Raw genomic sequence first — 27,952 nt, forward strand, 5'->3', positions numbered from 1 at the left:
AAGAAACTTTGAATTGTATTGTACAAGATTTGTTTCTGTAGTTTGTTAAACATGCATAATGCAGAAAAAATGTAATAACTGACTGTGACTGCTTCACACCTTTACTCTCACATGGCAGTATGTTCTATTTCTTTACATGTCAGGTGTTGTATGCTGCCTTTGGTTTTATAATGTCCTAGAAACATTCACGTGATGTAAAGGAAGAGTTCCCTCTCCATCACCTGTGTGACCCTGTAAAGTGTTCAGTTCTCTTTGTGTTTATTTGTATATATGTTTCATGTGTGCATATGCAGTTGTTTATTTTGATATGTAGATGTGCAGAGCAGTAAAGACTTCAAAATGCAGGAAATGGAATTTTAGAGGGGAAACCTCCACCCACTTAAATCCACATAGACACTCTAGAGAAACACTCTCTTAACCTTTATGAACAGTAAATAGTAAACTCAAAACGCTTTCCTTCCTGAAAGGAATGATCCTCTTGTTTGGAAAACCTCTGTCAATCAAGGCTTTTATTCATGAACCTTCCAGTTGCAATATGAGCTATTACATGCGAAAAGGTCTTTACAATTACCTAAGCAGACGTCTGTCTTTATTCTGCTCTATTTTTAGGACAGGGAGACACGCCAAACCTCATATTTCATTTCACTGTACAGATGTGCAAGAGTATACTTCACCTGCATCATTGGTAGTATCAGATTATTGTCTGACATCTACTTTTCTTCCATCACCACAGAGGCTATTGGAGATGAGATCAGGGCATAACAATGTTTCAAAAACCACATACACCTGCATACATGGATATATGGTACCCCATATTTAGGTATGCAAAGACCCCATCACAAATAAATATGTGCATGCACAAACAACTCACATCTTCTTTTCCTTTTGTGGTTGTATAAGTTTCTTGAACAAAGATAGGAAAAAGTGATGTCACTGACTGGGTGGTGTATTTGTGTGAGGTGTAGGATGTTGTGGGCCCAGATGGGTTGGTCTCTAACCATGGGGCATAACCTTTGACAATAATGGTTTTTAGATATTTACACTCCAAAACCATACGTGACTCTTAAAGTAGTAAGTGCAGGCAGACTCTTTTATGTTGTTAAAATGCACTACTCATGACCTCTTAGACTGAACATTTCTGAAGATATTGCAACAAAGATGGAAACAAACTTCTAACCATTTATGATTGTGACACTGTAGCACTACTTCCTCTTCAAATTAATATATCAGCAATATTATGAATTTTAAACTTTAAGTGGTTCCTTGGTCATTTTTAAGAGCAAGTCTTTGCACGACATGAGTATATACACTCAGTATAGTCACAAGTTTTAATATACAATACACGTCTTAAAGAATGGTGGTATGTAACTGCACATTTAGTTAACTGTATATTTACTTAAGCAAAAGTAGAAAATTGTGGTGTTAGAAAGGACTTAATTTCTGTAACTTTCTTACCTTTGTTTGACTATACAGAACTGCTCTTTATGAATACACCTCAACAGCATGTAGAAAAGTTGGATTCAGTTTACCACAGTGCTTTATGTTTTATTACTGGCTGTGGAAATCATGCTCATTTCTGTGCTCTGTATGTTGTCTTCTCTGTATTTCTGCAGACCCTCAGATTGGTTTACATTTATTAATAAATCTCTCCTATGTAAATTCATATAAAATCCAAAAGCCATACGGTCTGCACTCTCAGAAAATCCAACAGATCCTGGTTCAGAGAGTCAGAACAGAGTTTACAAGAATTGCTTCTGGATATGCTGCCTCATCATTGAATAATTTACAAAATGACCTGAAACTGTCAGAAAATACCACTCTTTGTCAATATGATTGCCTCTAAAGTTGTATTGAAATCATTCTTGAACTTTGTCCGTAGGCTTTTTATCTAACTTTTTTATTGAATATAACTAGATATTATATTTTATTCTATTGTAATGTAAGAAAATGGATTATTTGTTGTGTCTTGATCTGTTGCAACTATGTCTATGCTGCTCTTGCAAGGATTCCACCTGATTAAAGTACAAATACATATGATTTTATTGTACTCCACCACATTTCATTGATAATTATTCTACTTTTTATTTGCCTGACAGCTTTAATTGCTTTTCATATTGCAATTTATCACAGTTTTTCTCTTCAGTAATAGACCAGAAAGCAGATGAAGTACTTAATATTCTTAAATATATATACAGGGTGGGGAAGCAAAATTTACAATATTTTGAGGCAGGGATTGAAAGACAGTGTATGACCAATTAGTTTATTGAAAGTCATGAGAATTTATTTGCCACAAGAAAATTTACATAATAGAAAATGTTTTTATTCTATGTGTCCTCCTTCTTTCTCAATAACTGCCTTCACACGCTTTCTGAAACTTGCGCAAGTGTTCCTCAAATATACGGGTGACAACTTCTCCCATTCTTCTTTAATAGTATCTTCCAGACTTTCTCGTAATAGTTTTGCTCATAGTCATTCTCTTCTTTACATTATAAACAGTCTTTATGGACACTCCAACTATTTTTGAAATCTCCTTTGGTGTGACGAGTGCATTCAGCAAATCACACACTCTTTGACGTTTGCTTTCCTGATTACTCATATGGGCAAAAGTTTCTGAAAAGGTATGGATAATAGTGTGAGGTATGATTATGACATCAATATATGTTTGGTTTCAAAGCAATTGACGTAGTGCCTGCTGAGAAAAAGCAACTAAATGTTCATTGTAAATTTTGCTTCCCCACCCTGTAGCATTAAAATAGAACAAACACATTATGGATACAGTGACATTAACCCAAAAACATTATATATAGGCTACTATTCAAGCACCGATATAGATCATGTTACTGCACAAAGACTTGCATTGTTCATCCTGTACGTACAGTTGGTTAATAATACTTATAATACAGAACTTTTACTTGTAATGGCACTTTTTATTACACATAGATAGATAGATAGATAGATAGATAGATAGATAGATAGATAGATAGATAGATAGATAGATAGATAGATAGATAGATAGAATTCCATATTCATTATCAGTTGTTGCAAAATCATCAACAAACAGCCACTTGGGTGTCAGTGATGCACAGTGTTGTTGTAGAAGAGAATCACGTCAACAAAAAACTTCAAAGCAAATTTTAAAAAAATAAATAATGATGTGACTGTTTATTGGCATGTAAAAACACACTTCTACAATAAAATAAAACACTCACTTCATAGTTTTACATTTCCTGGTGCAGAATCGAATCTGCGGCTGTTGTGCAGTGTTGCAGGTTCCCTCAGCTCCAGCAGCAGCAGCAGCAGCAATGGCAGCCGGGCATTAAGACACATGTCACAACAGCCTGTGGCCGACAAACACTGACGCTGGGGTCGACAGAAGACAGATAAACACAATGTCTCGGCACAGAAATGTCCGAGGTTACAACTACGATGAAGGTAGATAATGCAGAGTGTGTGTTTAAACCTTACGTCAAGGCCTTAAACCGCTAAACTAGTTAGCCGCGAAGCTAACTTCACTGTTGTTGATTTTAGCTTAGTCTGCTAATGCTAGCTAGTTTAGCTGGCAAGATAATGTTGCTGTCGTGTCACTTAGCAGCTGGCACAATTCAGTGTTGTCAGATATACTCCACTTAAACTATTTTTCTATGCCCCTAATTCTTTAGGTTAATTTTAAAAATGGTAACACATGGCAGGGACCCTATGTCTGTTGTTGTAAATGTTATGTTAATTAGTTAACGTTAGCTACATTGTTAGCTGCTAACTTTCTGTTTTTGTTTTTTTTTTTGTTTTTTTTTTGGAGAACCAATAAAGATTCTTTTTCAGAAACACATATTTTAATTCTTCCACCTTACTTATTGGCAGGCTTCCCTGTTTGTCCAAACCGTGGAAGAGTATTGTTAATCATGAAAGGAAACTAGTATTTTGACAAATTGCAATGTGTTTTCCTTTCTGTTAAGTTGCTGACAAAGCAAAGTGCCAGCTGACACTAAAGGGTCTCTGTCTGTCATGCTCCTGTATTTTCTACATTGATGTAAATGTGTCATGTAGAGAATGGTAACATATTTTCTTGCATGTGTTTTTGTTTTTAGACTTTGAAGATGATGACATGTATGGGCAATCTGTGGAAGATGACTACTGTATATCACCAGCAACAGGTTGGTTCCTTTGAGAAGTGAGGTGCAGTACACATAATGTAACACCCCCCCTTCTTTTTTAGATAGACAAGATTTCGTAATTGATTAAGTTCAAAGCAGTCATAAAGTCTTTCATTAACGCAGCTAATCAGTTCATCTACTCACGACGGGAGATTCAAGCTCCAAAGGAGGAGACACTAGAGGAGGAAGAATATGAAGATGAGGATGCACCTATGTCTCCTACAGTCAGCCACAACCTTGACCCACTTGATCAAGGTATCATCAGTACAAATGTTACCATAACCCTTTGTTTCACCAGAATTTAAGATAGTAGCAGTTTTTTATCTAAATCATCAATTAATTAATTCATTCATTCATACATACATTTATTTGCCAAGTATGCATTTGGATTCAAAATACTTTGATCATACCTTATCTTTCTTCTACAATCTGTAGCCAAGTTGTATTCCTGTCTGGACCACATGCGAGCTGTGCTTGGAGATGCAGTACCGGATTCAGTCTTGACCCAAGCCGCCATGAGATGTGGATTTGACCCACAGAGGGCACTCGATGCGGTTCTGTCTGAAGACAGTAAAACAGCTCCAGTTACCCGAAGTACCAGTGAAGATGTGACAAGAGTCAGCGAGGAGAAAGCACCGCTTCCTCAAAGAGCTACTGAGAAAGGTACACCTGAGCAGAACAAAATAAGGATTATCATAGTTGCTAGAAACACAGGACATGATTAAATTATTGTAGTAATATTCTTGATTGTGTTGTTCATGTATTTAAACGTTACATTCTGCAGCTATGATCGACTCAAATTTAATTAACCAGTTTCAAATGAACAGGGTAACCCGACCAAAAATAGTGCCCAGGCTGTTTTGACTTGAATTTCTCAACTCATTATATTGTTTCCATATAGACTGATGTTTGAGAAAATATTTGAGTTAAGTAAAGTGATATAGACAACATTTTCTTCTTTTGTATATGATTTACCAAATAACAAAAGAAAAAAAAGATTTTCACACAAATATTATAAATAATGACTATTAGTAATGTAGGTATGAAAGATAGCTTAAGTGCTTACTCTCAAGTTTACTTAAACGGATAGGTGTAAACAAAAGTAAAGATACAAAATTAAAATGTTTAACAAAGTGCCTTTGTGTTTTTTCTTTTTTTGTTTTATCATTCATCTGAACGCTCATCTTTATCTTTGTGTCGGCCCCTCTGCTCTTCCTCCTTCTCGTCAACTGCAATTGGCTTTTGTAAGGTAAGGAGCCTGTTTGTTTGCTTCTCACACAGACATTGCATCCAAAGCACCCAAAGCTCAAACAGATGGGTGCAATCACACAGAGCTGTGTCTGTCAGAAAACACCACAAAGTCAAGAGACATGTTATCTAAATTGAAAGGTCACCCTGCAGCTAAAATACCTGGAGGTCGAAATGTTTTGGCAGGTATTAGTAGTGGCACCAGCCTGGCGCAGCTCATGTCTGAACACGAGAAGAGTAAAGGGTCAGGACTAATTGACACGAATCAGGGTTTGAGTGTTTCACCAGTCGGTGGTTTGATGGGTACATCTCCATCACTAATGTCTAATCAGAATAGTCTTTCACTGGGGACATTAGCATCTTTAAACATGTTTTCCACATCGAATAGTTCAGCACCGTCTGTCCTTTCAGTTTCTCTGAATAGTCTGTCACTAAACAACCCCAAATTAACTACTGCAAACTCCTCTCTGGCCCCTCCTCCTGGTTTCAGCAGTCTCAGTTCTGTTCTCCAAAGCACTAATAACTCAGTGGGATTGGGGACTGGAGGCAAAGGCACAATGGCTGATCCTAAGGGAGGCCTGTCGCTGGCTGATTTAATCCAGGAACATTCAAACCACAGCCCGACTTTTAGTAACGCCTTCCCCAGTCCCCATGGCAATGTGACTTCTGGAATGGGTGCACCGACACAAATGCTCTCACTGTCTGAACTTGCTTCCCAGCACCAAAGCAAGAATCCCAACACTGAGTCTAAACCACAAAGCGATGGAAGACCAGAAAATTTAGTTGGCTTTTCTAAGTCAACTGACATTACTTCTTCATGCTTCAGTGAAACTATCTCACTGTCTCAGCTCGCGTTACAGCATCAAACTAACACTTCACTTGCATGCCCTCAACCTCTTAGCACTAACTTCTCAGCAACTGCACTGAAACAACCACCTGGCCTCTCTGAGCTGCTTGCTGCATCGCGTTCAGCATCTGAACACAAAGGCAAAACCTCAACCACCTCAAATGGGTCACAGTACTCCCTCACCTCACTCCTTTCACCAGCAAAACCAGAGAAGGCTGGTGTGTTGGCAGATTGTGCTATAGAGGGCGGGACCAAATTTAAGCTGGACCACAAACCACAGCATCAAAATTCCAAAACCCCTGAGTCTATCGATTTGAGTGCACTCATTTCCCAGTCTCATGGAGCAGGTCCTCGTCGTTTTGAGATCAACCTTCCTCCGTCTCCTGTCGCCTTTGGATGTGATTCTTCTGTTTTCGCACAGCCTTCATTGTTTGCCATTACGCTGTCATGTCGGAGCCGTAAAAAACAGAGAAGGAATATATTAAGGGGCAAAATAAGAGGTCAAAGCGCCGGAAGTCTTCACCAGGCTTTCCTGTGTAAACCACAGGGCCTGCAGGGAAAGTCCGAAGAGCAGCTTCCGCCAATTGTACCTTTTCGCTTTGACACACCGTCACCTGACGACATTGTCCGGGCTAATCAAAGAAAAGCTTTCACCAGGTAGACGAGTAAATAAATTAAAAGCACTTAATTAAGTTACATCCATATTGGTGCTAAATTGACTCGCTTGGATTAACAACCTCAGATCTTTCTGATGGTGTTTGCTTTACCATCTGAACTTATCAACACACTCAGGGTCACCAATATTTGTGGGTGTTTTTAACAGTGTCCCTCAAACAGTCATGAATAGAACAAACTCATGGGACCAATAAAATTAAATAATAGCTGCTGATCACTAGTGAAAAAACAAGTATTATTGCATGTATATATATATATATATATATATTTCATATTTTTTTAGAGGGAGACGAACAAGTCGTAATATTGTTATTTCATACCCGACAATATTCTGCTAGTCAAAAAGAATATACAAATAAATTCTACTTAGCTAATTTTGCAGCTTGAAAATGATAGAAGTAAAGCAATTTTCAAAGCACGAAGAGACTTTGAAGAACTTTTAGATTTTGTCTGATGCATTTTAGATTTGAGTCTTTATTTTTGTATCCTGAGAACGGAACTGGCTTTTTTATTTTTTGTATAAAGTAAAGCAGTTTAATCTTAGCATAGCATGGCCTCTTTTTTTTTTTTTTAGCTGGAGTTACTTGAACCTCATCTCAAAGCAGAAAAGGAGGTTGATTTTGTTTGCAGGTGTGCTGCAGCTATTGGAATATGGATCAGTTAACCATTGTACTGGTTTACTGCTGACATTTTGGTGTAGAGGACACCTGGAGATTTTCCCATGAGCGAAAGAATGCACTTATGCATGTTTGTACAGACACAAACACACACTCACACACTCAAATAAGAGCTGTTAATGAACTGAATAAACTAGTATTATACTGAATGAGTTGAAATAAATGCTTTTAGGCATGAGGTAAAAGTTTTTTTTTTTTATATTTCAATGTACAGATGGGTTTGATTTACAGTGGGTGTGTTTATTACACATTGGCAGAGGCTTATTTGTCTGTTTTGAAATAAAGATGACTGATTTTAGATAATCTGAATGCCCTTTTTTATGGGTGTGTCTCTATGGCTCTGTGTGCATCTGCTTGAGTGTAACAAAAATTATATCTTCTAAGGCTTATTGTATTGAATGGTTACCATATTACACAGTGATTTATTGCTCGTATACCTTCAGAATAGTATGGTTTTAAAACAAGTGATTTATTTACTTGGATTATGGTGTCACACAAATAAAATTATCAAGTGTAAAATGGAGTGCAAGCCCCTAATATTTTGGATGGAAAACGCAGGTTTGAGCAACATTTGTGTGATTTAGAACTGGGTGATTTGGTGGAAAAAAGTGAAATCTTGGTGTATTGTCATAAATTTACTTGCTTTTTAGTAACAGTAAAATATATAGCGTAAACTGCTGCAGGATAGAGTGAATTACCCGAAAGCTTGTGTGAACTCTAAAGAAAAATAAACATCCTCTAGTCTCGTATCATTAAAGCCTCAACCTGGATGCAGTGTTCCCTGTAAAACGCTGTGTTTACACTGTCACATGGAAAAATAAAGGAAGGTCCGCACAACCTGTGAGCTCAAAAAAGTTTATTAAACAAAGGCTGAGGCCCTTCACTGTCTGATGAAGGGCCTTGGCCCGAAATGTCACTACTGTGTTTAATAAACTTTTTGGGAGCTCACAGGCTGTGAGGACCTTCCTTTATGTTTTCATCAATTTTTTGGGATCCCGCACACCTCTCATTTTTCGGATGTGCGTGTCGATCACCTCTCTACACTGTCACATGGCCCATTTTAAATGAATATGCATCCTTGAGAAGGAAGAAGCCATACAAGAGAACAAGAAAACCAACAATGCGCCTTATGCCTCTAACAATTACTCTATTGTGAATATATTGTTAAGTAATAATAATGAAGAAGAAGATGCAATACATGGTCTCAGTGTATTGCTATATCTTTGCATCAAAATTTATAGAAATATGAGAGATGGTGGTTTTAATTGGAAAAACAGTTAAAGTGAAGTGGAAGGGCTTGGATGAAATGTGTAATGAGTGAACAGGATTCTTAGGGAGTCAAACAAATGTGGAGCCTGAGGAAGATGTTAGATAATAGAGGCTAGAGACAAAATAGTGACAAGTTAAACAGGTTTCTTAGTTTTAGTTTAGAATCTTAATGTTTGGAAATAATTAGCTCAGTTGCTTGTTATTTGTTAGTAAAGATGGGATTAACACTATGTTTAGACTTTGCTTTTTTAAAATGAACACAAGTGGGTTGTCCAGCAACTGTTTTGTCCTTTTCACTTAAGGCAAACCTGTGTGTGGGTTTCAGCAGGAAGCCATACTCTTGGAGAAAATGTCACCCCAAGCACACACCGAGTCTGACAGCAGCCGATCACCTTACTCAGTGTGCCTCTCTTACACCACCTACGTAGGAAAATCTGATCATGTCTCTCAAACTTCACAGCTTTGTCAAAGGCTTTGACAGATCAAATCATTTTGTCTTCACAGGCTCTGCGCTTCTGCAGAGCATACGTGTTGCACAAACATTGTTTTGTTGTGATGTGGTGCCAACACTGGAAAATACCATTTTACTCACTACTGGTGGTCAAAAGAAAGCGTGTGCATTTGGACTTTCATACCATCAATACTAATGCTTTTTTGTGGTGCAGTAGGCATACAGAAAACAAAAAACAAGGAAAGATGCTTCTTTATTAAAATGGAAAAAGTTGTATTTATAGCACAAGAAGTACAAAGTTCATTTGTAAAGTTAAATGGCAAGCCAAGCTTAAAAGTATTAAAATAGCACCGATAATGTAGTTTGAAGAAGTCATGCGCTGTGTCTTCAGATACGATGTTGCTTCACCTTCTGTCTGTTGAAGCGCAGCTGGTTATTTAAACCCTGAGTTCCACTGTATAAGAGCATCATGAATAACTTTGAATGCTGCATATGTTTGTTACATGCAAATTGATTCCAGGACTTTCCATATTCAAGTGCCTTATTTTGCTTCAGCTCTCTGCTTGAACGTATTCTCTTCATCAGTCATGTTTGTGACAAATAATCATCACAGTCATCATTGCCACTTGTTTATTAAAGTTTACATAGGTTTTGTGTTTCAACTAGACTACCCAGTCATGGCTAAATGGTAAGTTTTACTAATGAATTTTACCACTCAGTGAAATGTTTAGTAAAAATAGCTATATATGATGATTGGTAGTATCAAGCCCAACATTGTTTCTCTTCTAAACTTTACGATTTTCTCAAAAGTTTCCTCTTCCTCCTCCTTGCTCATGCAAATGATGCTGAATCTATTTCATGTGCTGTGTGTAATTGAAACTGTGATTACATACATTATCTCGAACTCTGAAGAAAGAAGAAATCATGGACCGTTTATTCTCTGGAGTTTATTCCCCTGTAGTTCTGCTGCACTGATATTATAGTGTTGACAAAGCTGTAACCGCAACTTTCAGTCACGTCCAGAAAATTAAAAATTCACCCTGAGACCCCTAAGTAGATGCTAATGCATAAGAGGGGTTTTCCCCACACAGAATTACAAAGTGGCCACCTCCAACAAATTTTGTGACAACTCTGGCTCAATGAAACTTCTACAAGCACTGCACTTGGTGAATTCAGGTCATTTTTAGCTGCAGCTGCAGCAATGACAGTGATACATTCATGATTTAAAGGAGTGATACTTAGCTTTTTTCGATGGAGATAATGCATTTTAAAACATTTCCCTGTGGTCTACATAAACTGGACTTGGGTCTGAATTCTTCATTAATTAAACTCCACAAGCCCATCTTCAACTCTGTTTTTTAGTAATGATGCGAGAAACGTCGTTTCGAGTGTTGGCCCTTTAAATGCAAATGACCCCACCCCCTCCAGGCTGTTGGCTGTGCTGCTCTGTTCAACCAACAACTGAAAATTTAAGGTAATTGGCTCAAAGTTTGGACATATTTTCAGTGTGGACTACAACCACTTCTGCTGACAAACAATTACTCGGAGAAATGTTCGTCGGAAGTCTTGACCTTATATATGCAAATGTCGTGATGTAACTAGTTTTAAAATGTAACAAATTAAGAAGGAATTAAAATGGGTTGTAGAAATCTACTCAATTTTTGCCAAAATGAATATAAAGATAGCTTTGCAGCACCTGGAGGGTTCAAATTCAAACTTTTTGAACTATTAGGGTCTAAATACACAAATAAATGTACCAAAGACTAATAAAAGTGGGTTTAGCAAAATATGAACCCTTTGAGTTTGTACCAGTAAACGCATGACTTTTACTGGAGGGGAAAGGAGCCTTTTAAACATTCTCATAAAGTGCCAAAGAGTTTGTCACACTGATGACTTTTTTCAGGACTCCCACCTCATCAGTAAAACTACAATGACAGTAATTTTAATATATATGTCAATGTTATTGTTCTTGCTGAAAAGGAATGTAAAAGGGCTCATATTTTGCAAGACCCACTTTTATTAGTATTTGGTACTTTTTTTTTGTATTTTGGGGACACTAATAATTCATAAAGTTTGAATTTGAACCCTCCAGGTGCTGCAAAGCTATCTTTATATTCATTCCGTCAAAAATCTAGCGGATTTCTACAACTTTTTAATTCCTTCTTAATTTGTTACATCTGTAACTAGTTACGTCACAACATTTGCACATATAAGGTCAAGACTTCAGACAAACATTTCTCCCAGTACGCCATAATTGTCCATACTGAAAATATGTCCGAACTTCAAGCTGATTACCTGAAGTGTTCAGTTGTTGGCTGAATGGGACAGACCAGCATGGTCAACAACCTGGAAGGGGTGGGGCATGAAGTGGCTCATATACATTTAAAGGGCCAGCACTCAAAACCACCTTTCTGGTGTCATTACTTAGAAATTGAGTTGAAGATGGACCTGTGGAGTTTAATTAATGAAGAATTCAGACCAAAGCCTAGCATTTATAGTTTATGTAGACCACAGGGAAATGTTTTAAAATGTATAATTCCTTTTGAAAACCTCACCTTCTTTTGAGCCGGGATAAAACCCCTAGAATAGCATTATATAGGTTGACTAATTTGATTTAATTATGTGTTAAACAGTGTAAATCACAGTGTATCTTGGCATTGTAGGCTGGTGGTTGGAGACTTAAAGGTGGGGTGTGAGATGTTTTCCTGGAGCATTTTTTATTGTATTGCTTAAAATCTCCTTCACACCCCGATTACAACCAATTAAATGCTCTGACAGAAAAATGAAATTTAGTCACCTGTGGAATGGACAGGACTGAAAAAACACCATCCAATCACTTTGAGCGCCCACTCGAAATGATTGAACAGTGGTATGTCTATCAAACTCAGCTGCCATTTGTCCCTCCCCCCTCTGCGTGTACCCCTCTTTGTGCATGAATCGTGTGTTCTCAGAGGTTTGGATCAACTGTACAGGAAACGAAGCCAGAGCCAGAGCTTGGCTATATTAGTTATACTGGGATGGAAAGTTCACCAGCAAACTGTTTTGTCACAAACATAAGTTACTAGGAAATGTAACGTTAGTCAGGTAGGACTGAACTGGGGCTGTTCTGTAAGAGCGAGGGTGTTGGAGGAGATTGAATGAGGTATGCATGGATCCACGAGCTGGAGCCTCAGCTGGGATCGGACCTGGAGCCGGGGCCTGGGGGCTGTAGCTGGTGTTGGAACCCAAGACGGAGCCGTACAGAGTCGGCGAATTGTTGCTGTGATGTGTACCAATACTCTGGAGGTGTGGCTTCAGAGGGATGTCTGAAGAAAGGGGTTTGGACTTTTGAATTGAGTATTTTCGAAATGTAGCTTGCTCGAACCGTTTTTCTAAGATCTCATATCCCACCTTTAAATAATGTTGTAGTCCTATTTTGAAATGTTTCTGTAAACAGTAGGTGAGAGTTCCCAGGTACTTGGTATGAGTCAAAGCTGACGGTCTGCAGTGTGTGTGGGTGGAAGGCTATGAGGAGATGTCTTTATATTCTATGAAATGCCGACTGGTGGTACTGACGTTGTGTGCCTTGGTGTGACTCAACCTGAAAGGGGCCACATGGGTCTTTCAGAGCCTTTCCCCCTACTGGGACTCTCGTTTCCTTCGTATTCGTATTCATTCATGTCTTATCAATTTAATGTGAATGAAGTTTAAATGCTCACTGCTACACCCATATGTTTTTAAAGAAGAGACTGGCTACCATTTCTGCTTTTATTAATGCGCCCAAAATACAGAAGTGTTTTTTTTTCTTTTTTCTTTTTGGAAACAGATAACAGATTGTATGATTTAATTTAATCTCTTGTTGTTTAAATTAACCTTTTGAAGTTTATAATAAACAAAAAAAGCCTTATTTTTTCCACACAAAACCCCTCAAAAGCCTTTTTATTATAAACTTGTTAAAATACATGTAAACCATAACATCAGCAGTTAGTCAGCTACAACTTACTCACCCTACTTTCACTGTGAATAAGCCCATAAAGTTTTGAGTAAATATGTTGTATTTTTGGTCTTTCACAGCCTGTAGTGGCCTCTAGTGGTAGGGAGCCTCATAGACATACTTGTTTTTTACTGATACACTTACTTTGTGATGAATATCAAGATACATGCATGGGAAAATGAAGTGTTTTCACCTGCAGATTCAGAGCACAGTGCAGTTTTCATGCATATTAACAAACACAAACAATAGGACTAGATTCCGGTCTTGTCCTCACACTGCATTATGTGTCCGTCTCAGATCGCTGGCCAGCAGTCTCCCCATTAGCTGCTTTTGATGCCCCAGCTCTTGTTATTTTACTTTTTACCTGCACGCATCTGTTTGGATGGGGGATGGGTTGATATTTGCATATCCTGGGCGGACTCCGCATATCCTTTACTCAGTTGGGCCCTCAGGCCAGGGTGTACTTATGACTCACCTACTCTTAGTCACTACAAGGGTCCCCTTTACCAGAGAAATCCTGGATGGGAGGGCACCAACTGTTTACCTGTCACTCTAAACAGTGTAAAGAGATCCTGCTCAAAATTTCAAAACCTGACCGCTCTGTCTGGCTGTCTCAGACCGCCCTTGGGGCAGCTAAAGAAAATTTATGTGGCAGGTGAGTTGTTTGCAAGTGGGAAAAAAGTGCTTGGGTAGAACAAGATGTCCAGTTGTTATAAGTGAGTGTTGATTGTTTAAGATTTTGTTGATAAGGGTGTGCAGTCTTTTATCCTTTGGCAAAATACAGTAGTTGGGATGTTCAGAAGTGGGGTACATGAGGCATTTAGGGTCTGTGATGACACTCTGTACTCTCACTGCTGTGCTTTGAGTTTTTCTACATTCCCAAGTAGCTGTAGCATAGTTTTTTTTTTTAGTTTTTTTTTAAATAGTTCTATTTAAACTTGTGTTTATATGTTTCACAGCTGATATTTTGTAAAAGACCCACTAGCTGTTTTCCTGTTTGATGCACAGGTGGTAGAAACCTCCTCGTCACTGTAGTAGGGACAAGAAAAGCCCCAGCTGCAGGAAGATGCAAAGCTCCCCAGAGAGTATATTTTTCCTTTCATACTGTGCTTTCTGCAGGACAAATAACATCATAAAGATGCAGATTATAGTCAAGATGATAGTAAAGAGGTTGTTTTTGGACACCTTTCTGCATTGTAGTAAAAAGTACCAACAAGTTGAGGGTTTGTTGAAAATATTTATCTAGAAAAAGAAGTATCCATCTTTGTTTTTTGTGTGCAATACATTTCCTTTTTTTTTTTTTTTTTTTTTTTTTTTACCCTTTTGACACAATTTGGCTTTTTACACTTAACATTCTATAACTGCATATGCACCAGTATTTGAAGTGGAATGTAATACAATTACCTTATAAATAAAAACGTTTTCCTGATTGCAGTTCATGCGTCTGTCAGTTTCAGAATGAGACAGACTTTTTCACTAATGCAGGACCAGTCATTCAGAGAATGTAAGGTTAGAGAAAGTCCATTAATAATTCTGTTGAATCACACCTCCTCTCATTTTTCCTGCTGGGTATTTTCTATCTCTATTTTGAATAAGTGCATGAAACGTATAAGAATAAACACAAACATGTAATTAAAACCATAGAATTTCACGTACTTAAAATATAAGATAAAAAAAAAAAAAATGTGTGTTAAGTTGAAATGAGGAAAGTCAAAAAGGAACAAGAATTATCTGATTGGACAGATGTGTTGCAATAAAATCAGTTGCATGAGGACTGTGTCGGGGTTTGTTCTTTTGTGACACTCGCCAAACATATAAAAAGGAAATCATGGGAAATGACCTTCTCGCATGAAGCATTTGAGCAGGACTACCTGTGACAATGCACGCAGTTTCCACACTTTGCTGATTTGGCACCTCATGAAAAGAAACGCTGTGTCACATTGCTCTATTTACGTGGAGACGGGAGGCAACTGCCACTTTTGAAATTAACCCTTTCTCTACCAGGATGTCACCGCTGCACAGATGCACTGGGTTTGGCTGTGCAGCCCAGTCAAAATGAATCAGTGGGAGGTTGATATGACTGGTACTCGTGGCCATTTGGGACAGGGATGACAAAGCAATGACCTCAACAAGTCTCACTGCTGCAGAGTAGGAACAACTCTGATCAGATAGGAGGCTGCATTGCATCAGGTGCTCACACCAAAAAAAAATACCAGTAAGATATTCAACAATGGAAAGGAAACAGTTATGCAGCATATCAATAGTATAATGTAGATATCTTAACACAGTAATATGTACTTTAATAAGCTGTATTCAGTAGGGATGTGGTTGATTGTGTGCTTTTGCGGCATATGGCAGCGTTTCACATATTACTAAGAAAAGCTTTTCGGATGTTGATGAGCTGCATGATCTAGATTCATTAATGTTTCCATTCAGGAAATGTGGAATGAACCGTAACCGCTAGATCTGGTATCATTGTTCAAAGCTGTAAATCGACTTAAGTTTTTATATCTGAAGGCTCTTCAGAGAGTGAGACCTTTAAGCCTTAATCAGCCAGTGATGTATAGCAACAACTGTCAGCAATGTATTTAACTTGTTTCTTTGCTCCTTTACACATATCTGAGTCAAGACTGCCTTTGTGAGTGAGTGTACGTTTCTGTTTTCCCCTGTAGCTAAAAGCAGAGATGGTTCTCACAACAAGCTGGACTCTGAGGTGGTTCCCAAAGTGGCCCGCATGACTGTGTCTGGAAAGAAGCAAACCATGGGCTTTGATGTTCCCAGGTACTTAACACAAGCACGCAAATACATGTCAAGGAAAGTTCTGTAGTGGTTTAGTTTGACATGAGATGAGTAGTTGAGGATTAAAATGTTAGATGTGCCCTTGATAAGCATTAGGGTTTGTCTGAGTAAGTGAAAGTGTGTACTGTGGTTTGGTTAGGTGCTTTGTTTGTAATTATGTTTAACATAAATTGATGCTTAATACATTCATAATAATTATCTCATATAGACAGGGCAAGTTTATTTTTTCCACACAGGTGCTTTACATGATCCGTACACTTGTTCAGTGAGATTAAACCCATCTCGACTCTCTCCTCAGCACAGGGGAGAACGGCGTCGTCACGTCTTCGGCACGCCGAGGTGGCAGTCCCGAAAACGCAGTCGTAACACCCGCAGCAGAGGCCACCACCAAACGTCCCGAGACCCCATCTAAAGGGTCGAACTCTGACGAGCCTGCTCCCGTTCCCACCCCAGGTCGAACGTCTGGAAAGGCCAGACAGTCAATCAATATCAAGTCAGAATTGGAGAAGAGACAGGGTGGCAAACCTCTGCTGAATTTAGTCGTTATAGGTAAGAAGTAGAAGCAGCAGCAAAACCTTACTCTTATGTTAAAATGTTATGTCTTAGGGTTTTGGCATAGTTGCAGGGGATTGAAGAATTGCTAAAAAAAACGTCTGCATGAAGCTGAGACTTAAAAAATACAAATTCACAAATTATTTTATTAGATTTATTTTAGAGGTACTCTTTCAGTGCAGTTTTGTCATGTGCACGAAGATCATTGACTATATTTACAGTGAAATGTTTGATCTGGTTTCAAAATACAAGAAATTTTAAATATGTCAGTGTAAACATGTATACATGCATATATCTTTATATCTGTAATTGGACATAAATCCATGTCTATTTATACGCTCGTATATGTACATGCACAAATAAAAAGGAAACAAGACTTAGACTCAGACAAACTTTATTGATCCACAAGGGAAATTACTTGGTCACATTAGCTCAGTTGCATACAAAAACAAAGTGAAAAAACACTAGCAAAAAAAAAAAAAAGGAAAGTAAACGTGAATAGATAAAAGCAATAAATAATATAAGTAGAATACACTAATAAAGCAGGAAAAAAGAGGAAAATGAAAGATTAAGATGTAAAAATCCCCAACATTCTCAAAATAGGCAAAGTGCAATACGAACATTCACAGGTCAGTTTCCATACAGTTTAAGTTTAAACCTTATCTTTTCATTTCTTCAAAGTATCTTCTATTAAGTAAAATGTATTTTAAAGTGCCATCCATAGTTTGTCTGTGTAGTTCACTGTCTAATTCCTGTAACTGTCTTTGTCTAAATGTCTTTTCATTTTTTGGTCAGTGTTTTAAGGCAGTTCTGTGAGTTCAACAGCAGCTCAGTGCAGTTGCTCAATCATATTTTCTTTGTCTGAGTTACACCAGAAAAAGTGACTTGGTAGTTTCAGAAGTGCAGATGATTCTAGTTTCCCACAGACTGTGAAACCTTTCGTTTTACCATGGTTTTCTCCCTCCCCCCTCTCAGCCGCGATCCTTGTTCCCATTTCAGTCTACCTCCATCCACTTCTGCAATTCTGCCTCTTTCCTTTTCCCATCTGTGGTTTCCTTTTGCTACGTCTTATCTTCTTACCCCTTCACTACCTGTCTTATCACTCTCTGCACATTCTTCCTCTGTTTTTTTTTTTTTTTTCTGTATTCCCTCATTCCACCATGGTATCACCTCTCATTCTCACTGCTCATATTATTACTCTTTCACCTTGACACCCTTAAATGTCTGAAAACACTATACATTCCCCTCTTTCTCTGCAGGTCATGTAGACGCGGGTAAAAGCACGCTGATGGGCCACCTTCTTTACCTGCTTGGAAACGTCAACAAACGCACCATGCATAAGTATGAGCAGGAGTCCAAGAAGGCGGGCAAGGCCTCCTTCGCTTTTGCTTGGGTTCTGGATGAAACTGGCGAGGAAAGGGACAGGTACAATACACACAATCAAATAATGCAAATATATACGAGTGATGTACATTATATTTTATTGAGTATCCTGGCTATCAATCTAATTAAGAAAAGAGGTTAAGTTTGGCAGCTGAACACCCTCCCAAGAACTGTTAGGACTTTCTCAAACTTTTCCAAAAAATTTTTCCGTGCATGTTTTGACATAAATGTAAAATATTACCTTTGCTAGTTTGCATTGCCAGTCTGTCTACTATGTACAGTGTCTGTTGGTCCCATGAAAGGTGCTATAATGACTTAAACTATCATTATGTGTTGCTAATAAACATTTTTTTACCATTGATTCCGCCCCTCTGTAGCGCTGAAAACCTGTCAAAATCTCATCTCCCCTATTAGTGGCTTCCTTTTGTTTGTTGCCAGAATAAACGGAAGCGGCAGACAAAAGAAACAGAAAGTGACAAGGGTGGGGATCCATATTTTCTGATCAGTAACTTCTGAAACATCTGCGTAATGCTGACACAATCTGACCGTGTGCCTCGCCCGTCACAGGATGTCATCTTTGAATGAAAATTATTGGAGCCTTTTAACCATTAAAGGCCTGAATTATTTTTATAATGACTTCCAAATGAATTTTATTAGCGGTTATTTATCACCCTTTATTGTATTGTTATCTGCATTTTTCAGTGAAAAACAAATATTTTCCTGTGATTAATTTACTAACGATGTAGAAGGTCAAAAGTGTTAAAACGAGTGAATTCAAAGGATATTATATCAGAACAGCGAATATATCATTATTGTTAAATAAATCATTAACTGAATGTCTACAACCACTGTCATTTTGTTAAATTGCATGGGCTTTATTAATGAATCAAGGTTGCAGACGATGGTGGTTAAATGGGTCTTATCTGATGCCCTTGAAAAGCTGAGACATTATATTTGTACCTGAAATATTGAAATGTTTTGATAGGATTAGTAGATCAAAAGTTATTAAATGTTTTAGTGGCATCAGTGGCTGTTAAAGTTTTTGAGGGTTAAATCCACTAATATGGTAGAACAGCTGCTCACCACACCACACCTCTGCTCTGTGTTGTTTTCTGCATTTTAAGAATTAATTTGACCATTTTGTCAGTTTGGTTGCATCTGTTTTTTGTATATGTGTTTTCCACAGAGGTGTAACAATGGATGTGGGAATGACCAAGTTTGAGACAAACTCCAAGGTGGTGACCCTGATGGATGCCCCAGGACACAAAGACTTCATTCCCAACATGATTACAGGAGCTGCACAGGTACAGCACGTGGGAGTCCACCACACAGGTCGCTTTTAACATCAGTCTAAAAACAATAATGGACGAATGAATGAAGGGGTGTTGCAACCATTTGATACAGTACATGTTTGTGTTCCATTTGAATACACTGTTTATCTGCAAGAGGACAGTTAACAAGGAGGTAATACAATATAATGGTGGGTTTGGAAATGGTATAATATAGATAAATATGCAGTTTCTTAATACAATATTAATTTGAATCATTACACAGTGCTTTTCAACAATATATCAAAATGCATGCACAAATTAAATAATCAGCAACACGTAATATCACATAGATACTTATTGATTAGAAACACACTCATCCTAGTACACCGACATAACTATCTCTACACTTTAGGCAGATATGATTATCTTTGTTTTATCTAGGATGCACTTACTGAAGCCTTAAGGTGAGACTAAGAACCTGAAAACTGCTGATTTATTCATCTAATGTCTTTACCCTCTTCCTTTACCCTCATCTTACCACACCCTTTATGCGATTTGAAATAACCTCAGCGGTTTTGGGTGTTGGTGTCACAAGGTGTTTTTGCAAGCATGGGTGTGCTTGTCTGCTTCTGTTTTGGGGGACTAATGTAATTTCTCTTTTTACCATATGACTGTCCTCATGTTTTGATTCATGTCTTGACTAAAAGGTTTCTGTTATTGCGCATCAGTGTCTGCTACTTCATGTGGTTATTAACTGAAGAAGTATCAGAAGCAGAGGAGGAAATACAGCAAAATAAATTGCATATTATTAATTAATTCACACATGTCGTTGCTGATTTTGTGGTGTATTTGGCAGTACTTTAAAAAAAAGTTTTGTAAAATACTGAGTTGTGTGTGTGTGAGCGTGGTACTTGCCTCAGCAGCAGCAGATGTGTGGTTCTTATCTTTGTCCTCGGTTCATCCTCCAGGCCGACGTAGCTGTGCTTGTCGTGGATGCCAGCCGAGGAGAGTTCGAGGCAGGCTTCGAGGCCGGTGGTCAGACCAGAGAGCATGCCCTGTTGGTTCGTTCACTTGGCGTCACTCAGCTGGCTGTGGCTGTCAACAAGATGGACCAGGTCAGAGCAGCTCTACATCACTGACTCACAGTGGAGACCAACGCTGAGTCATTAACACTAAAGACGCTCAATGAACGTATAATACTCAATACTATTCTTACAAATGATTCATGGAGGCTCAAGTTTCCACACATTTTGAATGATATCAATCCATAAAGACATAAAATGAATACTCATTTCAAAGCAGTTACTTTCATCTTTATTCTGAGGAATCTGGTCGCAGCTTAAAATTCAAGAGCCTTAATCAGGAGCAAGTGAACATCCACAAATATATATTTTTTTGTTTTTCAAAAGAAGCTAAAAGTGTAATGAAAAATAATGTCGGAGCAGAATGTTCCTGTTTTGTGTGAAAGTAAGAGCAGTGAAATTGGAAACAGAAAGTTTTTTTCTTTTTTTTTTTTAAAGATTTTCTGAGAGCGTTTCTCTAAAGATAGGTGCCACTCTTAAGAAATATGATTGTTTATTGTTTTCCTACAGTTACTGGCACATCACAGATACATTTCCATTTCACATCAGTTGAAACGATGACTTTGTTTGTTTCGTGTGTGCATGAAACAGGTAAACTGGCAACAGGAGCGTTTCCAGGAAATCACATCTAAGCTTGGCCATTTTCTAAAGCAGGCGGGATTCAAAGTAAGGTGGCACTAAATGATTTGTTTTATTATTCTAGTTAACTGGTTCAGATAACTGCCTTGCTTCTGAGGGTGGTTGATGTTTGATCCTTTGCTTATCTGTTATGCCAGGAGTCTGATGTTTTCCACATCCCCACCAGTGGCCTGTCAGGAGAGAACCTTGTCACTAGGAGTTCAGTTTCCCAACTCACCTCTTGGTACTCTGGACCCAGCCTGTTGGAACAGATTGGTAATGCACACTGGCATGAATCATGGAACCCTTACAGCATTTGTTGCTTTTTTGCCAGCAGTATCTCTGCTCTTTGCTCATCATGAGTCTAAGGGTAGAAGCTGACAGAGTGTGAAGTGTTTCAGTTTCTGTGAATGCTGATGTGTGATAATCTAATCTAGAAACAAATCTTAATAAAAGGCCTTCTCTCCTCTGATAAAAGCAAAGATCAACCAGAAGAACTACTGTGCATGCTTCCAACTCATAACTGGACGTTCTTGTCTTATAACCAGACACAAAAAAAAAGCTTTCAGCAGTACAGTAGAGGCATATTTAGTCATGTCTTGAAAAAACTGCCAGGGTAAGCAATATAGTGATTGCATAAGTGACCAGTGGAGAAATTTGCTGAAGTGGTTTTGATGTTATTTCATTTTAATTCTGGTGTAAACATTCGCCACCATAGTGAAAACTTCTTAACTCAACAGTGCATGTATACTTTTTGTTAGAAAAAATTCTAACATAACCTCTGGTTTTAGCCTCCTCTTAGTTCTGAGGTCAGGCTACAGATCCAGATGGAGGGTAGAGTACAAGGCAAAGTGTGCAGACAGCCGCACACCATGACCTGCAGCCTGACCTCAGAACTAGGAGATCCGGTTCTCATGAGCTCAGTCCAGTAAATGTTTTCCTGCATAATACATCCAGAGAGTCTTCCTTAGTCTTCTGTGTCTTTGTACATCTGCTCACAGACACATTCTTTTCCTTTTTATTCTAAGCTTAAAAGTTTGAAATCATGAAAGGGGAGATGCTGAATTTTAACAGGGGTAGAATGAGTATGAGTTTTCAAGTTTCATTTTACCACTATTATGTTTTTCCGTGTTAAGAACCATTTCCATTTGTACATTTTGTACATCTCTCCAGAATTAAAGCCTTTGAAGTGGCAAATCCGGGTAGATTTCTGGCTTGTTGAGTAAATATCAAGACTAGAAGGTAGATTTTAGTGTATCAAAATAGTACTGGCAGTAAAACTCTGAAAGTTTCAGTCTGTGTGTTATTTTGTCAGGTACAGACACACTGCACTGTTCGTTACAGTGGCAGCAACTTGTGTGTCATGTTGTGTTCATGGGCACATTGTAAATTCTGTTATCTACATGGCTTTGTACTGCACAATTAGATTTTTTTTTTTTTGCCACTGTTCTTTTTCCTTCTAGAGGTATTTAAAAGGTCTTAAACATTATAAATATTTGTACTTGACATATGTAAATAATGTGCACATGTCCTGTACTGATTGAAGAGTAAATAATGTTCATGCCTGGATGTTAATGCACCGTGTATGATAGTATCATGTCTGAAAAAGAGATGAGTAAAGTTAAAATACAGAGATGAGTAAAATTCAAATCCCATTAATAAGATATGTCATCATAAAATTACTATCTGCACCACACTAACTGGTCTGTATGATTAAAGCCAATGAAATGACCCATAGAGTCTAGGTTTTGTAATAATCATATGATGAGACTTTTATCATATAGACTCACATCCAGTAAAGACTATACCACTATACCATTATTCATCTTTTCCCAGTAAAAGTGACTCATTACCTCTGGCCCCACGTTCTGGTGATATTTACCAACCTTTCCTGTCCTGTTCCTGTCCCCTTCCTCTTGTGTTTCGTTTGTTCCCTTTTCTCCTTTATCTTTTGCATTTTCTCAGATGCCTTCAAGGCCCCTCAGAGATCTGTGGACAAACCTTTCAGACTGTGCGTCTCAGATGTGTTTAAAGGTAAAGTCACACTCAGTCTATAGTATGGGACCCTGATCGTGCCAATATTCATTTCTCTTTTTTAAATTGGAAGAAAAAAAAAAACAATAAAAAAATGAAATTGCTGATGTTGCATTCTCTCTTCCCAGACCAGGGTTCTGGCTTCTGTGTAACAGGAAAGATCGAGGCTGGTTACATTCAGACTGGAGACAGAATACTTGCTATGCCTCCCAATGAAACATGCACGGTCAAAGGTACACATGCACGGCTGATGTCTTAGTACTGTTTAAACCACTTTCCTGATTTGAAAAGATGTTTTTAAACAGATCTTTGATATAAAATATTCAGGCTCTTGTCAGGGGTCGGTGTTAAAAGAGATTACCGCACTGACAGCTAATCTATGCAGAGGACAAGATAAAGAAATAAATAATACTAAACACAGAGCTAAACACTGGCATACATTTAATCTAATATGAGAGATGATTAAATAAATGAGCAAAAAGTGCATGGTAAAACTTTTTACTTATGCTGAAATGAATTGGCTGCATTTCTTCACTTGGACTTAAACCGAGCTCCAAACTCACCTGCATCGAAATGTGTCTGTTGTGAACATGTTTGTGTGAGTGGAAACACATACTGCCATCATGTGGCAGCTGGGTGACCTGTACTTTGTGCAAAACTGCAGGAATAACCCTGCATGACGAGCCTCTGGAATGGGCAGCGGCGGGAGATCATGTCAGCCTGACTGTCACCGGCATGGACATCATCAAGATCAAGTAAGAAAGTCGACAAATTTTACAATATATTAGTTTTTTCTTAATCTAAAAGTCTAAGTCAAGTCTTCAGGGGCCACATACAGCCCAACTTGACCTCAAGTGGGTTGGACCGGTAAAGTAAAAACATAATGACAACTTCAAAATGTTCTCTTTGTTTTAGTAGGAAAACAGTAAAATTACATGATGAAAATGTTTACATGTGCAAATTATCCTTTCACAATAAAATGTGAATCAACTGTGAACCAGAGATTTTAACAATATGTCCTTTCATTTATACAGGTAGAACTTACAGAGCAGCGGATCTACAAAGGAACAGAACATTTAGTTACAGGCATAATATTGTTAAAATCCCATACATTTTTTTAAGATGTTCATATTTGTTCAGATTATTCACATTTTATCATGAAAGGATAGTTTGTAAATGTAAATTTATTCAAAATGGAATTAAATTTTTTTCCATATTAAACCAAGGAGAAAATTTGGAGTTGTTATTTAGCGGTTATTATGCTATTATTTTACCCACTTTAGATCACACTGGGCTATATGTGGCCCCTGAATTAAAACGAGTTTAACACCACTGATGATCGCAAATTCATCCTGCGGGCCAGTTTTGGCCCTAGGACCATATGTTCGACACCCCTGGTCTAAATGATTGTTTTGAAGTGTTATTGCTGCATTAGACACTGGTTGTAATGTTACTGAAACATGAAGACATTTTTTTTGTTTTCCAATGACTATTCTCTGTTTCATCTTCATTTGGGATAACATGTATGAATTGTCTTACATTTTGCGGTTACTACTTTCAGTGTGGGCTGTGTGTTCTGTGATCCCAAGGAGCCTATTCGAACCTGCACCAGATTCAGAGCCCGCATCCTCCTCTTCAACATAGAACTCCCCATCACACAAGGTTTCCCTGTAAGTACGTTCAGACTTATACTTCCCACATGTGCTCTTAGTGCTTGTTTACATTTGTGTGCATATTTGTTTTTCGTGTGTGTTTGTTCGGTGCAGGTACTGTTACATTATCAAACAGTCAGTGAACCGGCCACCATTAAGAAACTGGTTAGTGTTCTGCACAAGAGCAGCGGCGAAGTCCTCAAGAAGAAACCAAAGTAAGTGTTTGACTTGGGTCTGTTCCAATATAACATACAAGCATAACATACAAGCACTAGGAAGCTCTTGGATGTTGTTCACTCATGATTATTGTAGGCAATTCATTTAGCAGACAGGGGTAGTTGTTTGTTTTCCTGCCTTAAGTACGAGAAATGAAGTGATTATGAAGTGATAAATGAATTACCTACAACAATAATATGTGGAAGACGGTATGAACCTTCACCAGAGTTCACTCATGTAGTATTAGTAGAGTAAGTTAAAGGAGCTGTTAAAGTATTCTACATTACACTGGATGATTACATTTACATGATTCCTTACCCTTGTAATGTTTTCTTATTGAAACCCTGAAACTTTCATATTATTGAAATAGAGTATGGTGGAATTCAAAATTTTTGGCAGAGCAGTTTAAGCTAGAACAACATGGATTAATTACTGTCTGTCTGTGTTTGAGGTGTTTGAGTAAGGGAATGAATGCCATCGTCGAGATCCAGACCCAGAGGCCAGTGTCACTAGAGCTCTACAAGGACTACAAAGAACTGGGCCGTTTCATGCTGCGCTATGTCGGCTCCACCATCGCTGCAGGCGTGGTCACTGAGGTACATTATAGGATTCCTGCAAATGAAGATAAACTATGCTCTGTATATATAAAGTATTTACCTAGATAATTGTCTTTTTTTTCTGTAAAACGTGATACTTAGATAAATAACCTTAACTCCTTAATTTCTTTGACATGTAGCAATCAAACAAAAATATAAAATTGATTAATTTTAATCAATTAATTTATTTTAAACCCTTGGCAAACACATTGAGGGAAATCCTCATTGCCATTGTTACCTAAAATAAACTAAAATATGTAAGAATATGAGGTGTAAAGGAGTGAAAACATAAAACAAGACGTAGCAATAACAGTAGCAAAAGTTAGCACAGTTATACAGTGCTAAAATAAGGATCTACCCTTATAAGAATAAGTTATATATGTACAGTCAATATGTTTTGCCTTTGAGAGTAGCATCTATTTAGTTTTGGAAGACTTTAAAGGGGTCATATTTTGCTAAACCCCCTTTTATTAGTCTTTGGTTCATTTATTTGTGTATTTGGACCCTAATAGTTCAAAAAGTTTGAATTTGAACCCTCCAGGTGCCTCAAAGCTATCTTTATATTCATTTTAGCAAAAATCAAGTGGATTTCTACAACCTGTTTTAATTCCGTCTTAATTTGTTACATCTGTAACTAGTTATGTTACGACATTTGCACATATAAGGTCCAGACTTCCAATGAACATTTCTCCGAGTACGACATAATTGTTTGTCAGCAGCAGCGGTTGTAGTCCATACTGAAAATATGCCCAGGCTTCGAGCCGATTACCTAAAATATTCAGTTGTTGGCTGAACGGGACAAAAGGCACAGTCAACAAACTGGAGGGGTTGGGGTGTGAAGTGGCTCATTTGCCTTTAAAGGGCCAGCGCTCAAAATGACCTTTCTGGTGTCATTACTCAGAAATAGGGTTGAAGATGGACCTGTGGTGTTGAATTAATGAAGAATTCAGACCCAAGCATAACATTTACAGTTTATGTAGACCACAGGGAAGTGTTTTAAAATGTATCATTCCTTTTAAAAAAAAAAAAAAAAGCACAAAATATCACTCCTGTCAGACTAATTTCAGATTATGTAAATGTGTTTTAAGATTTATTTAATAACTGAAGGTGAAGAATGACATCTTGGATCGATTCAGTGGAGTAGTAAAGGTTCGTATCATCAATGTAAACGTGGAAGTTACAGTTGAACAGTGATGAGGTGATATTGTTGATGTAAATGGTGACTAAGACTGGCCCTAAAACAGAACCTTGGGGAATTCCCTTTGCAGTGGGGGAGAAAAGAAGGCTGAACACACTAGACAAATTTGCAAAAGAGTTGCAGGATTGTTAGGTTTGTCGACTTAAATTAGTTTCTGCTTAATCTTTCTTTAGATCAAAGAATGAAGTGTGTTTCCATCAGCGCAGAGCCAGTGTGGCTTCGCTCTACCCCGCATGCAGCCAGAGACAAAGTGCAATTCCTCAGTCGATATCTCTCATGGACCGAGAGCTTCACGTCACACATCCTTCTGTTCATCCAGTGCAGAGGCAGCTTCACCTGACTGCTCTGATCAACACTAACCGCAAAGACGCCACCCACTTCGCCGGGCGTCACAAAACGACCTTCCAACGCTGGACAAACAGCCAAACAGCTACACTGCTACTACTACCAAACCCAACTTCACCGTCCTCCCCACACTTCTAATCATGATTGTACCTGTTTAACAAAGTCCTCTGCTTCATGAAGCCAAATCAAAGCTGTAAGCAGACTGACAGATAATCCTCCCGCTTTGATATTTTCACAGATCTCCCTAAAGAAGCTATGATGAAAGCTATGGATGCTAGCATTTACTTTGAAAGACTCTTAATCCTGGTGATATAAAACCAGTTATTTAAACTGGAACTGGGGCAGAGGGATGTCCTTTTCTTCATTTTTCTGTTAAAGATGAGGATTTGACATCACAAAAAGAGCGTCCGATCAGACTAATCAGTGCTGCTGAAATGGTTAACATTAAATTTAAGTAGAAATTAATATGAGATGTTTTTATTTCATGTGCAGTAAGATGCCTAAAATGTACTTTTAGCAAAACGCAATGCTAAGAGGTAGGAGGCAAATACAAACATGGAAAATTCTGTAAATATGTAGGAGCAGTTTATGAACAAGTGAGGGAAATGGAAATTTTTACCTCAAGATAGAATTGACACACACAAAAGATGGGTTACTTGAAATGCTTCTATAAAGAAGATCCTCTGTAAAGCACCGACCTTTTTTTAAGGGCTGTATTTTTTTTTTTTGTTTTTATAAATGACTGGGCTCAGTGAACGGGGAGGTGGAAGCAGCTGTATTTCTGTTTCTCCATGTGTTAAATCAGACATGTCAGTGAAGATGGTGTGAAGTACAAGGGTGTAAAATGAACAGAACATCAGTCATTTGCTGTCTGAGTTTTGATTTTCATATTTGTTTCTTTTTTCTGAGAACAAA

The 27,952-nt window shown here is 38.0% G+C and overlaps 1 protein-coding gene across 2 annotated transcripts; it reads left to right on the top strand.

Moving 5' to 3' along the window:
• Positions 1-3,279: 3,279 nt before the first annotated feature.
• hbs1l (HBS1-like translational GTPase) lies at positions 3,280-27,900 on the top strand. 2 transcript variants are annotated; one of them, XM_030128461.1, is made up of 18 exons: positions 3,280-3,432; positions 4,086-4,151; positions 4,275-4,406; positions 4,587-4,814; positions 15,964-16,072; positions 16,389-16,639; positions 17,902-18,067; positions 19,212-19,329; positions 20,265-20,411; positions 20,970-21,044; positions 21,155-21,272; positions 22,962-23,030; positions 23,159-23,263; positions 23,695-23,785; positions 24,592-24,700; positions 24,797-24,897; positions 25,350-25,494; positions 26,866-27,900. In XM_030128461.1, the coding sequence occupies exons 1-18, from the start codon at positions 3,390-3,392 to the stop codon at positions 26,875-26,877; spliced, it is 2,085 nt and encodes a 694-aa protein (XP_029984321.1). In that variant the 5' UTR covers positions 3,280-3,389; the 3' UTR covers positions 26,878-27,900. The 2 variants fall into 2 exon arrangements, with proteins under 2 accessions (XP_029984321.1, XP_029984322.1); XM_030128462.1 differs by lacking the exons at positions 15,964-16,072; positions 16,389-16,639; positions 17,902-18,067; ... (9 more) ...; positions 25,350-25,494; positions 26,866-27,900 and adding an exon at positions 5,406-7,896.
• Positions 27,901-27,952: the final 52 nt, after the last annotated feature.

Source organism: Sphaeramia orbicularis, chromosome 24, assembly GCF_902148855.1.
Source record: "Sphaeramia orbicularis chromosome 24, fSphaOr1.1, whole genome shotgun sequence".
Lineage (NCBI taxonomy): Eukaryota > Metazoa > Chordata > Actinopteri > Kurtiformes > Apogonidae > Sphaeramia > Sphaeramia orbicularis.